This window comes from Lingula anatina, chromosome 6 (assembly GCF_051362555.1).
Source record: "Lingula anatina isolate TDL-2025a chromosome 6, LinAna3.0, whole genome shotgun sequence".
Classification (NCBI taxonomy): domain Eukaryota; kingdom Metazoa; phylum Brachiopoda; class Lingulata; order Lingulida; family Lingulidae; genus Lingula; species Lingula anatina.
The window spans coordinates 12,312,501-12,327,276 of record NC_141772.1 but is presented as its reverse complement, the minus strand read 5'-3'; the positions used below and the strand labels follow the sequence as shown (position 1 = coordinate 12,327,276).

Sequence of the window (14,776 nt, the reverse complement as noted above, 5' to 3'; positions counted from 1 at the left end):
CGTCTAACTTAAATTGTTTTACCTGTCTTCGTACACACATCAGCTATTGGGTGCGTATTGAGTGAGAAACAAGGTCCTTTCTACGGGGTGGCAGATTATTGAACGTCCAATTAAAAATGCACGCTCGTTTGGGCAATTATGTTAGGTCCCGTCGGACATATAAATGAATTGCCTAACAGTTATGAAACTTTCTGCGCCTCTCACTCTAACGAATCAATGGTAAAATAAAAAAATCCACTAAAATGACCATTCAGTGATATTTGTTTACTTATAATACCCCCCCCCCCCGAAACCCATGCCCTTATGTATATTTGGCTCAATCAAACACGTGATTTTAGTCAAATATTATGTCATTTGCAAATGTTTACAATTTGCGTCCACGAACATGAATCTTGAGTGGCTTTTAAACGGTTTATCCTTTTTAGCAGACTCTCAACCCCGTCATAATAATGCTCAAGCCGAAGGCAATAGAAAATATTGGCATCTTGTATTAAAGCATTTATCGATACTTCATGCATGCCTGGTGCTGGAAAAAATATCGCAATAAAAAAGTCAACTTTAAATTGGTGTGCATAAGCAGCGTCTTTTAAATCGCAGGAGTGCCATTGATTTTGTGGCTCTAATGTGCTGTCTCATACACGCCTCGTGGGATAAGCATACACAGTGCTCTGTTGACATAGCTCGACAGTAACATGGCGACTGCGTCTTCCAGGGCAAATAGACGTCTGTTTTCTCTCGCCAATGAACGCTGAACTGTTACACTAACTTTTCAACGCCGCAAAGAGCGGCATCTTAGTTTAATGTTTGCGGACGATGTGTGCTCGAGAAAACGACCGCGGTGTGTTGACTGTTGCAATGTGCGTCAAGGTGGCCCAAGGCTTATAGTGTTTGTCTAGAGGGAACCCTAGTCGCCTCACTGTTTGACGTTGTCACAGCTTGCGTTTACCAGAAACACCGGAGAACGAATTTGTAGATTATCCTCAACGCGCTGACGATAATGGAAAAATTCTTTAAAATAAGAGAAGGTAAGATATATTTTATTCATTTAGCTTAATATTTGAAATTGTCATCAAAAGGGTAGTGTCTGCTACTTAATATGGTTGCGCAATTCCTTGTTCTTTGCTCTGTATTATCTCAAAGTTTGAGTTTTAGTTTATCATGTTTGAAAAACTAATAGATCACCTGAATAATAAGTTCTGATAAAAATCAGATTAAAACACTTTTTCGTGAACAAAGACGTTGATCAAAATAATTTGAACAACCAATTCAACGTAGAAGACCGGTAAAATCATGTGATGTCATTCTACTTTTTTGTCGCCTTATTTTATGCGTCTTAAAACTCAAACAATTGTTGGGATGAATATTGAACGACAGACTAATGCAGTATCAGGCAAGAGCAAAATCAATTACATCTGCAAATGTGGGAGATGATTTTAGTCGCCAGTGAAAATCCAGTGTTGCTACCTATAAACAGTCGTTTATCAATATTTGGATTATAATTCTAAGATAGTGTGGAGAGTTATCGGCTGTTTGTGTGGCAGTGACAGTGAATTCACGATTAAAGAGAAGTGGTTATAACCTCTCTTTCTCTCTCGCTCTTTCTCTCTCTCTGATTTTCTAATATAATTTGCTGCCATTCTCTCTCTCATTCTCTCTCTCTCTCTCTCTCTCTTTTAGAGGCAATCAAATGTGTTCATTTACACAACATACTATAAAAATTTCAACTCTCATATAAAGTTAAACGAACATGTTGTCTTAAAGTTGTCTTTTCTGCAACGAAAACTCCAAAAAAAAAAAAAAACGATGCAGCATGCACAAAAATTATATCAAACGATTGTTTCTGATCGCATTGTTTTAATTACATCATGCTGAACGCTGAGCAGGCTATGATCGTAATCCCTTGACTAGCCTTTTATCTGAGTTACCTGTCCGTATCTAAGATGCAATGAGATTAATTCTTGTTTAATCAAGTAAGCTCAACAACCCCCGAAAGGTATTACATACATCTGTGAGATAAGGGTCACAGTCGTCGAATAGGACGCGTTGAACTTCGCCACAGGCAAATAACTAACTGTTAAGTTCATTTTGTGTTTTGGGAAGGCGAAAAAGAGGTAAGGGTGTTTGTTTTCGAGTTCACGGTTTGTAATCAAAGAAAATGTACTGAATTTAATTGAAGACGTTTTTTGATTCCTCGCTACTCAACTGAAGCTCGTTTTAGTATATTAAAGATAGATTAATTGTTTTGTCATAAATAATCTGGATAATGGTTCAGTCTTCATGGACTGGATTTGGATTGCGGAATACCAGGGTTTGTTTCTAGCAACCCAGAGTATTTGGTAGTTTGTAAAATGTCAAATTCGGTAGAAATGCCACAGTTCAGCTCAACATATTACTAGGTTGTTAGTTGGCATGGAAACAACGACGCGACCCAAAACAGGCCTTCACTTCACATAAGGGTTTGCTCAAATTATCGTAGCTTTGATAACAGGGTTGTTGAATGTGACAATTACCCCTTAATTTCCTACGACTAAGCTTAGTAGATTCTGCCTCAATTCTGTACGGGATGCTCTGAATTACTTCCGCAAAAGAAAAACGGGTACCGTTTGGTATAGCGTGCAGTTTTTAAAAGAAAATATGACCATCGTAGAGCGACAATGAACTACGGCCTGAAATATAAAGAGCTGCTTGACAACGTTGTTATATTTTAAAACTGTCAAGTTTTGAAGGGAAGACTGACAGCACTGGACATCTTTTACAACATGTCTCGGTTCTAGATTGACGGTGTGGCTGAAATTGTAATCGTGGGGCTGTATCAAATTTCTAGTGTACGGAGAGAAAGTAAAAAAATAACAAAAAACAATCACATACTGTGGTTATTCGACTGACTCGGTTGCCTCAGATACGGAAAAACAGAGCATCAAATGGAACGAGATCAAATGAACAATTTCAATTTAATGCACCAGTTTTTCAATGCTTTTATTTGATTTGAATATCCATTTATGTGCAGAGAAGTATGGTTTTATTCGCCCTCTCAAACAGTTAATATTCATGACATCCGCGAGCACTGAGCTGTGGCTGACTTGTTTCCAATCCTGCGTGTTTGCCAGAAGCCGTGTTTAGTTCCGTTTTAACAAACTTAGTGGAAGTACTATATTAAGTATTTGGATGCTTAATTAGAACGTCCATTTTGCAATCCTTTTACGATCCTCGAGCTCAGTCTAGCATGAGAAGACACGGTATTGGAGGGTTGCAATCAAGCACTTGCTGGTTGAAATTTTAGGACTGTAACATCTTTGTTGAATGAGATATGAATGCGGCCTGTTGCTAGATCAATAAAGTCATTACAGTAAAAGCATTTTCTTCTTTTCTTTCTTTTTTTTTTTCGAGACTAAAAACTAAGGACAATAACGGGGATATGAATGGCTTGACAATGTAATCAAAAGCACAGCCACAAAACAGTAACTGCCTATCTTACATAATTTATATATGGTTACTTTTATCTTGCAGCGCCAAACTGTAGCCTGCAAATATAGGACTTCCATCTGTGGAATTATGAATTGAAGGATGGAGCCCAAAGGCAGCGGTGGCATGTCTGTACCAAGTCAAGGTAGTGAAGCTACGGTGGGCGATGCCAAGGGCGGTATAGGTTCTTTAAAAACTAGCGGCCCAGAGAGCCGAAGCGGGGTGGTTATTCGGGTCGGAGGTGAAAATGACGCGGGTAAAACGATGGTAAGTACAGTAATTGTACTAGCAGCAGAAGCAGCTGTAGCAGTAGTGGTAGCAGCAGCGGCAGTAGCGGTAGCACAAGTAGTAGTACATGTAGTAGTAGTATTAATAGTTGTACAAGTTGCAGAAGCAGTGTGTTGTCGTGCACAACGCATTATTGGGTGATATTTCAAATAATGACTTTTTTGAGGGTGATAGACAAAATATCTGAAGCAATGGAATAGGACTTTTTTTCACAATGTTTAAATATCTATTATCATTTGCAAACGTGTCTTTCCTTTTTGATTGTCTTCTTCTTCTTTATTCTCTCTCTCTCTCTCTCTCTCTCTCTCTCTAGACCTCGTTGCCCCCGAATTTAATAGTGATACAAAATCCTTTACAACTAGCTTTCGCACAGCGGTTCATATAGCACCAATGTTACCGCTACCCGACTCACCGCTTGCCTCAATAATTTACATAAGATTATGAGATTTTATAGGCAAGACAACCAACAAAAAGCGCTGTCTCTTTCAGCAGTGAGTCAGTTCTGTCAACAATGTGCGCTGTCTTTTGCTGCAGTGAGCCAGTTTGTGTAAATATCTCCGTTAATTGTATATTGTGTTTCCAGCACACACCCGTTGGTAAATTTGATTGTTCTAGTTTTGTTCCCGATCAGCGATGTTTGAACGGTGTCACATGTGCAATCAACTTCAGCAAACGCGCACACAAAGCACTGAAAGTAGCAATTTCAGAAGTTTTTTCTTGGTGTTATTTTGTAATTTTGAAACACTAACCTTGCTTACATCGCTAATAGGGCACCGCAAAAACCATTTTAGTTAGCTATTTATTCATTTGAACCTAAGGTTTTATAAACAATATGCTTAAAAAACAACGTGGATTTTCTCCATCATTTTCTCAATAGTAGAGAAATCGTTCACCTATTAACCCAACACACAGTCAGTAGAAAGTTTTTTTTAGCTGCTTTTCAACGAGTCCGTTATGAGGACTTCAAATTATTAAACCAGAAGTTTAGGAGCCCATAGCAGGCTCAACTTCGCACTCCAAACTGTCAAAGCTAGACTGATTTGTAGGCAGTCTGAACCAACTATATCACTGATAAATCCGTTTGTTCTTTTGTTGGTATGTCTTAGATCTAAAAAAGTTTGTGATCTATTTGTCTGCATGCTTACTATGGTTTACCAGTACATTTAGTGCACACTAGTCCAAAGGCACCTGGGAGGCAATTTAAATAAAATTGGCGGTGGGGGTGCCGGGGGGGGGGGGGGGGGGGGGGCGTTCCGAAAAAATACCGATGATCAGTGTGTGTGTGTGTGTGTGTGTGTGTGCTCTTGTGCACGCATTCTAACCGAGGACACACACCCGCCCGAAACCCACTAACCGAGGACACACCTCCAACCGAGGACGTCCTCGGTTGACATAAGCAGTGGAATGCATAAAGGGGCCCATTTCAAGTTAGGTGGTGAAATTTGACGCTATTCTGAGCCAGTCCTCGGTTATGCTGTATAGCGCGGGCCAAATTCCCGCCACGAGTGTATCAGAAATACTGTCCAACTTTTTGTCTGAAATCGGGCTATACACACGCGTCCTCGGTTGTGCTGTTAAGGGCGGACCAAATTCCGCGTCCTCGGTTGTGCTGTAAAGGGCAGACTAAACTGAAACTAATGTTATATCTCAGATGTCTATATATTCAGTAAGTTCATATTTTTAAACTAAAGGTCTTTTTTATCAAATTAAGCTCTCCTAGGCCGTTACGTAACTACATAACTATCATCGCACCTACATATTACGGCACGCTTCTTTATTAGTACAACTGACTTGGTGTGGTTTAAATAAAGAACTGTCTGAATTTGTGGCTCACTCGGTAGATCTTAGGACCGACAATCTTTTGAGGGTGCAAGAATTACTCTGAAGTATCAAATAAACGTACCGGTACGTTAATTAATTTTCCAAATTTCTTCCCGCCGGTACGCTCCATTTTCACCCAGTACGCTTATTAATTTTTCAAAAATCTTCCACCCGGTATGTTTATTAAATACATATTGTACCGGTGGGAAATTACACAAGTACAAGTCACGCTTTTTATTTTCTTAAATTGAAGTATAATGAGAAGAAAATTGAGATCTCAACTCATTACCGACTGTTCTACCAACAGCACTGGAAAGTAGGTCAAGCGGAAGTCGCTCTCTGAACACAACAGTACATGCATCACCTGATTTTAGTTCCTATAAATAGACGTGCTTTCCCTTCAACAGTGACAACTACTCATGTACATCGATCGAATGATGCAATGTCGCAAGGTGATAGGATCATATTTATAGCTAAGGAGGTCATTTCAAGTGCAGCAAAGAAGTTGTGCCTGTTTTCAAACGTCAATTATTTCATGCCGATTTATGATTTAAACGATGTTAAATCACATTTCTATGTAAGATAAACCCTTAGGAGTTTACAGGTATGCAAAACGAACCTTATATCTGAGAATAAATTTACTATGAATAACGTCTCCGTATGGCTCTCGGAGGCGGCTTAGGTGCGACATATCTGGGTCTTCGGCCCCTGACGATTATGAAATTTAACTCATGGCAAATATATATATATATATATATATATATATATATATATATATATATATATATATTAAGATAAATTATAATACTGAGTGAATTTTACCTGGTGAATTTTTTTTTTTTTTTACAATGATCAATAGCTAGCTTTTTTCTTTCTCTTCTTCTTCTTTACTTTTATTTATAATTATTTATTTCATTTTTTTTTTTTTTGGGGGGGGGGAGTGGTGCAAAGGTTTTTTCCACCCAGTACTTTTATTCCATCTAGTACTTTTATTAAATTTCGAGATTTTTTACACCCAGTACTTTTATTCCATCAGTACTTTTATTAAATTTTGAGATTTTTTCCACCCAGTACTTTTATTCCATCAGTTCTTTTATTCGATACCTCAGAGTAAATGAAAAGGGTAAATGGATCGTCCGTAAACCCCCTTTACACTGGGGCGGCGTCCTTTGTGCGACCAAGAAACTGGCATCACTGTGGTCGTAGAAAGGAGGTACAAGCATTGCTTTGGTTGAAAAAAATGAATATTTGGTGATTGGCCAGTTGTCAGAAAGTTAAGTATTATAATTTTGTACTCTCAAATGGATCCGTACTACAGGACGCAGAAAGGACGCCGTCCAGTGTAAAGGGCCCCTTAGCTAACTATGAATTAATCTACCCCTGACAGTTTGAAGAAGGCTATGACATTATGAAACATTTATTATTACATAATGGCTCTGCGAACTACAGTCACTTCTTTTCACCTGTAGATCTGACCTGTTTGTTATACACCTGGCTGCTAGAATAAATACTAAATCTAACAACTGAAGTGAAATTATATTTTGAATGGGCCCCTGTCGGTCCATGTCGCTAACACAGAGCACACATATTCATAAACACCGCATTTGCAAGAACCGCTTTGTGAAATAAAAAAAGAAAAAAAAAAAAAGACGCCCCGACAATTACGCGTCCTGATATATAGGCCTACAGTTCGGATATGCACACGGCAAAAACGATTAAGGGACCGTTCCCAGATCCTATCGTACTAACTACGGATCGATCTCTCCCAGAAGGAATGCTATATAAATTGCAATCAACGTAATCAGTGTGATCTGGCCAATTTTACAAAGTTGCTGTTTTTCCCTTTTCTCAGCATAATATTATATGCGATGCAACATTTTAAAGAGAACCGATAGGTCTATTTTCATGAAACTCACAGAACTGATGAATATTAGTTAAACGCAGGTCAAGTTTGAAAATCTTCATAATGGGCTGCTTTTTTTTTCAGAAAATTTGCTGTTGTTTTTGCTTTTTTCAGCATACATGCAACACTGTAAACACAGTTCAAGGAGAAGCAATAGGTCTATTGTCATGAAACTCACAGAACTGATGATTATTAGTAAAAGGGTTGTCAAGATCAAAAATCGGCATATCCGGGCCATTTTTTGTCAAAAGTTATGCTGTTTTTTTTCTGCCATTTTCAGCATATAAGTAACACTGTAAGCACATTTCAGGGAGAACCGATAGGCCTGTTGTCATTAAACTCACAGGAGTGATCAATGTTACCAATATACAAATCAAGTTTGAAAATAGGATTGATTGGTTGAGTTTTGTGGAAGTTGTGCCTTGTTTTGATATATATAAGTGGTTTTCCTCAGATTTGATTGTCAGGCATGTTGACAGTTTGGTTATTGAACTAACTAGATATGTAAATATGTTAGTGTTTGTCTGAAATTTTCTGCATCTTTACAACATTGCTAGTTGATTATATAAATATGACGGTAAACATGTTATCATGTACTGTGTAATACAGTGTCTCAAAATGGAGGCAATTGGGTGATTATTTTCAAAAGTTTTGCATTTTTTCTCCTCTTTTCATTGTACATGCAACACTGTTAACACATTTCAAGGAGAACCAATAGGCCCCTTTTCATAAAACTCACAGAACTGATGATTATAAGTAAAAGAATGGTCAAGATTGAAAATCAGCATGACCAGGCCCTTTTCTTTCAAATGTTATGCTGTTTTTTTTTTTTTAGCATATAAGTAACACTGTAAGCACATTTCAGGGAGAACCAATAAGCCTGTTTTCATGAAACTCAGAGAACTGATGATTATTAGTAAATTAAAAAGAATTATCAAGATTGAAAATCAGCATGACCAGGCCCTTTTCTTTCAAATTTTATGCTTTTTTTTTTTTTTTTTTTTGTTTTTTTTTTTGTTTTCAGCATATATGTAACACTGTAAGCACATTTCAGGGAGAACCAATGACTTAAAGCCTGTTTTCATGAAACTCACAGAACTGATGATTATTAGTAAAAGCATATTAGTAACACTGTAAGCACATTTCAGGGAGAACCGATAGGCCTGTTGTCATTAAACTCACAAGAGTGATCAATGTTATCTATATACAAATCAAATTTAAAAATAAGATTGATTGGTTGAGGTTTGAGGGACTTCAGCTTTTATTTGTATATAAGTGGTTTTCCTCAGATTTGATTGTCAGGCATGTAAACAGTCCACTATTGAATTAACTAGATATGTAAATATGTTAGTGTTTCTCTGAAATTGTCTGCATCTTTACAACATTGCTAGTTGATTATATAAATATGACGGTAAACATGTTATCATGTACTGTGTAATACAGTGTCTCAAAATGGAGGAAATGGGGTGATTATTTTCAAAAGTTTTGCATTTTTTCTCCTTTTTTCAGTGTACATGCAACACTGTTAACATATTTCAAGGAGAACCAATAAGCCTGTTTTCATGAAACTCACAGAACTGATGATTATTAGTAAAAGAATGGTCAAGATTGAAAATCAGCAAGACCAGGCCCTTTTCTTTCAAATTTTATGCTGTTTTTTTTTTTTTTTTTTTCAACATATATGTAACACTGTAAGCACATTTCAGGGAGAACTAATAACTTAAAGCCTGTTTTCATGAAACTCACAGAACTGATGATTATTAGTAAAAGCATATTAGTAACACTGTAAGCACATTTCAGGGAGAACCGATAGGCCTGTTGTCATTAAACTCACAAGATTGATCAATGTTATCTATATACAAATCAAATTTAAAAATAAGATTGATTGGTTGAGTTTTGAGGGACTTCAGCTTTTATTTGTATATAAGTGGTTTTCCTCAGATTTGATTGTCAGGCATGTAACAAGTCTCATTATTGAATTTACTAGATATGTAAAATGGGTTGTTTGACAATTTCTGCGTCTTGACAATATTGCTAGTTGATTATATAAAAATGGTGGTAAACCTGTTATCTTGTATTGTGTAAAAAAAGTGCCAAAATGGAAATGAACTCGTATCATTGTAGTTTGTCAGATTCAATCATTCACAATGTTCGGAATGGAGGAAATTGGACATTTAAACTTGTTATATTGATATTTTTGCCATCTCAACAATTTTCTTAGTTGATCATGTGAAATGGCAGTAAACTGTATTATTTTATGTAAAAAAGTTAAAAATGGAAAGAAACCCATTTCAGTACAGTGCTGTCTTGTATACATTTAGCATTTTCAAAGTATGACTTTGGAGTTCCATGAACCTGAAAACCTTTGCTAGTCACATTTTCTGAATATTCATGATACTAATATTTTATTATAAAAAATTGATGATCATTATGCTGTTAAGCATTATATAATATTGCATCAAATTGGAAGAAAGCACAATTTTGGGTGCTGCTGGCATGATGTCCTCAATTGTAAAATTGTGTACTGTGCAAGTCTGTATCCAATGGACGACACTTTGTGTTATCAAAATATAAAATTCATGATAATAAAAGAGTGCTAAATAGAAAATAAGCATTATGAAAATAAAATGTTTGAAAACGAATTTCTTTGGTCTTTTATTTTATTTCATCAGTATCCTTTCTTTTCCTAAATTAAATGATGTTTTATCTCATAATCTTCAATTCTAAAAAAGTGGCAAAGCCCAGCATTAAATATTGTATAACTGTTCATTTAATCATCACCTCTGGTGTTATTTTGGAATTTACCTTAAATATGAAAGAATTTCATAAAAATGTGAATTGCTGCAAAGTAACGCTATATAAAATTTGCTTTGCATTAAAAGTACAATCATTATTACATGTAGATGCATGCATGTCCTCGGTTGTAATGTGTAGTGTCTGTCCGTGTGTGTGTCCCTGTGTGTCCTCGGTTAGAATGTAAAATTCTTGTCAGCAAAAAATTAGTTTTTATAAAAAATTAATTTATAACATTCATACTCGAATAGATTTTACCCTAAATTGAATGTTTTTATTTTGATTTAACCAAGGAATAAGATGTCCTCGGTTGTATGGTGTTGTGCTGATGTCCTCGGTTGGTACACATAGACAAGTATGTGTGTGTGTGTGTGTGTGTGTGTGTGTGTAGAGGGGGGAGTAAGACTTTGGCTATGGATCAGGCATCTAATGCAATATGCGAAATTGATCACTGAGTTTTATGTCACCGTATTCTTTCTCTAAATGTGTTTGTGCCCGATCATACAATTTTGACACGGAAAACCCTTCCATTGAAAAGGTCATGTCAGTGGACCGAAAAAACAAAGCGCATTGTTTTCAAAATCTATTAATGGACCTGAGCTGTGCAGGGTTCACACACGTACGGACCTGACCTGGCATTTACGAGGTTATTTGAAAAGCTTTTAGATACATAGCTGTGTACAAAATAATAAAGTGAAAATCAAATTGGACATCAAAGGAGAAATGCCGAAAATTTTCAAATTTATCTTCATCGAATTTTTTTGTCAGTGCCCCCCCCCCCGTGTCTTGAAACAATGTGACCAATCCTCCTTCTCCAACGTGCATTTTTCGTGAATTGAGCTTCTAAACTATTAGGAATATATCGAATACAGCAGCTGTTAAACAAGGTATCAAAAGTGAAATGGTCGGTAAGCGCCAAAGATTGCTAAATACTCGTTCGCTTCTTATATAGCGCCAAAAATTTTAGATGGAGGGGGGGGGGTCTCTCTAAGATAAAGAAGGAGTCTAACAAGGCTTAGGGAAGATTACACATGGAAAGCGATGTTTTGATTTATTGCCAAGCATGGTTAATGTATCGGGCTTACAATTTCCATTTCCATTATCGATCGTTTCCTAAATAGTCTATGCCATACTCTTTCAAGCTCTGTTCACACGAGGAATAATTCATATTGGTTTTTAGACTAAACTCATTTCCGTGATGCAGGTTGTTAAATGTTGAATAATTATTTGTAAAAAAACCATCAAATAAGAAGTCGGAAATCAAACGAATCCCTTTGCTAGGCACTTTTTGTATAAATGAACGTTTTGGGCACTTAGTTAATAAAAAGGAAGGGATTTACCCCTCTTTATATCTACTGACGCAGTGGTTTGCTCTCGTAGTACAGGTATGTTATACTGACTTTTGTCCTGAGAATAAACGATGCTAGTTTTTATAGATATCTCAGTGATTTTTGGGACTTACTTATCAAGCACCGGGCACAACTTTATCCGGATTCACATAGTCCCTTTTTCCATCTATGAGCGGTTTATTTATACACCCTGTACCGGTACACTTTGATCGACAACTTAATAAGCTGGCTCCAGTTTCATATAGGCATATTACTCAAGAGAATCGCCTAAACGGATCCTCTATGTTCGACACGGTAAATAACATAACAGCAGGAAGCGAACTTTTCACAGGGGGTAAAAACCTCTTCAGAGAAAAAAATATTGGGACATTTCAAAATGTGCAGATTGCATTGCTAGAATATATCCCTTGATGTAAAAGGGTTTTTTTTTACCTTTTAGGAGCATATTCCCCTTACTAAACATAAGCAGAATAAATCTTGCATGCATTCTTTGCGTTCTCAATTTGGTTTTAATGTTCATTTTTATGATCAGGAGATAAAGATTGCCTTATTTCAAAGTATGCATCAGTGCTGCCCTTCTAAAATAAAAAAAAACGACGATTTTGGATAAAGGCACTCGCATACCCTGTCCCTTTAACTTTTGGCAAAATGCCCGGGATTCCAGACCCGTAGGAGTTAAGAAAAATGAAAACAGAAAACAGAAACTGTTTGTTTTCTACCCGAAAAAATACTGAAATACTAAAAGGGCCCCACAGGTGGCCGCTAGTGTCATAGAAAACTCCGTCATGACGCATAAATATTGACGGAGTCACAGTTGGCCATATTGAATATTTTTACTTTGCCAGAAATTTAACAACAAACAAACAGGTTATGTTCCATTCATCGTGGGTTTAAGATGTCAAGTTCGAATCAAATCGGTTGACCTTTGTCACCCTCTCCATTGTAAGCGGATCCAACGATATTGTTGCCCGCTTAATGAAGCAGTAAACTCTCGTGATTTCACGTTTCAAAATCATTCATTGCTGGTTTAATCGCCATAACGATTATAGGGTGCACCGAAAAGTCACGCATATTTGTTAACACGTCTCAACTCTTCAAATGTGTGCGTTCCTTTGCATTTTTCTCAACTTTTGGGCCATTTTTCATTTTGAATATTAAAACAGTTTAATTCTCAATCAAAATTTCGGATTGCTAGTTTATTTACAGTCGAGTTGTATCTCCAGTTTCTGTTATGATATTCATATAGCGGAACAATCTTTCGGTGACCCCTGTACTGGTTCTGTCAATTCAATTCAATCCGTGTGGACCAGAGGCAATGCAAAACACGTTAATATGAAGGCGTCGTAAAAGTGGGTCTCAGACCCCCAAAAGGGGAACATGTACTTTGTTAAAACGCGGTTTTATCACACGCTGAAGGAGGCCTGGACACAGGTAGGGAAGGCTACTCACGATTGTGCAAGTTTTAACACTTGTGTATAGATCAAACGTTTAGTGGGTGTATCAGGCGTCTGGCGGCGCTGGTTTTTCTGTCATTGTAGTTGCAGTGTTTTTATTTTGATGCAGACTGCCTTGTAAAGTTAACAAAAACGTCTATCGATTTGAAAATTTAGCAGAAAGCAACCGTTGCGAAAAATGTCTGAGAGAACGTTCATATCATTTCTAAGTGTGCTTGTATGCGAATTTGTTCGTGTGCTGTGCAGTTGTGTGCGTGTTAAATTTGCGTGTGTGAGTGCATGCGGGACATTGTGTGTACACAGATGCATGTGTGTTTGTGTGTGAGTGAGAAATCAATCTTATATTTGCGAACGATCAAATAGCAATACTGCAATTATAAACTATCCATATGTAACTGTACTCTATATCGAACACCCATAAGGTACAACAGATCGATGATATATACAATGTATATTTTCAGCCCACTGGTGCTAAAGATGCTAGTCATATCAGTTCAGAACCACAAGAACACACTCTTCGCATCCCAAAGCTACAACCAAAGGCCAAACACCGCAAGAAAAACACAGAGGACGGGGAAAAAGATCCCGGAGAAGAAACCACTGAAAATTCATCTGTGAACTGCGAAGAAAGGACCTCGGATGTAGATGAAAATGGAGTCCTTAACGAGGAGGAAGGGGAGGAAGAGGAAGGTGAAGATCTGGAGCCGGAAGAAATGCAATATGAAGAAAAAGAAGTAAGTGACTTCATTTTTTGACAGTTGCTTGATTAAGGTTATCTGCGCTGTTTTAACTTAATGTGTTCACAGGGACGCCATATCAACAGTATTCCAGTATGTTAAACCGACACAACTGAGTATAAGTGACAGATTTTTTAATTAAATTTTATTAAATGTAATTGAATATTTCAATAAAAGTACATATTGAAAGAAAATACTTGTGCTATGTGAACAAAGGAAAGGAGAACGAAAGAGGCAGGACGAGAGAGAGAGAGAGAGAGAGAGAGAGAGAGAGACTGTGTGTAAATTTGAGAAAGATACACATCTTTTGAGACTCTATTTAAAATTCCATCATTCCCCACAAAAGCGTCGTTAAGGCCTTAACTGCCGTCGATTGCACAGGAAATAACAAGTTGCGTACAATATAGGTAGTTTTGCTAAGTAAAGACGTCTGCTTTATTACCACGACCAAACAAAATACCAGTATTTATGAAACAAGTATTGTGCAATATGTAAAGCGTTTTCAGGGTTTTCAATAAAATGGTTCGAGTCTGCCTTTTATCACATTCTGACCTTAGCGCATTACCTGGCGAAGTTATGGGGTTACGTGGAAAAGGTCGTGTTTGCCGTATAAATACGATTGAAACAGAGTCGACGAGTGGTGGTCCTTTTTATATAAACTTATTACCGTATTCTATAGAAAAATCCACAGTTGCTGGGCTGTTCGGGCATTCAGAGTAATACAATGAGAACTGGGTAATAAAAACAAACATGGCGTCTAATAAATCGATTTTATGGTAGAAATAACTGCCTCTTGCGTCGAGTGATATGTAGTAAATGTGATTGCAATACTTTTAAGTGCGATGTTTTGTGTTTTGGTTTAAATAAACGCAGTTAGATTTCAATTGGTTCAGAAAACTAAAAATAGAACAACAGTATGTTGAACGGGGTGAGAGAGGACAGATATTATCTATTCTGGAAAACAAATAT

General features: G+C 37.0%; 1 protein-coding gene across 3 annotated transcripts in view; it reads left to right on the top strand.

The window, feature by feature from the left end:
- Nucleotides 1-588: 588 nt before the first annotated feature.
- The window catches only part of LOC106177808 (uncharacterized), a 17,260-nt gene continuing 3,072 nt past the window's right edge, over nucleotides 589-14,776 (top strand). Inside the window, exons 1-3 of one of the 3 annotated variants that reach the window (XM_087015951.1) lie at nucleotides 589-1,025; nucleotides 3,508-3,729; nucleotides 13,532-13,804. In XM_087015951.1, coding sequence (XP_086872077.1) covers nucleotides 3,565-3,729; nucleotides 13,532-13,804 — 438 coding nt within the window. In that variant the 5' untranslated portion in view covers nucleotides 589-1,025; nucleotides 3,508-3,564. Of the gene's footprint in view, nucleotides 1,026-2,022; nucleotides 2,112-3,507; nucleotides 3,730-12,887; nucleotides 13,048-13,531; nucleotides 13,805-14,776 lie in introns of those variants that run through there. The other 2 variants (XM_013560706.2, XM_087015952.1) reach the window with 2 other exon arrangements.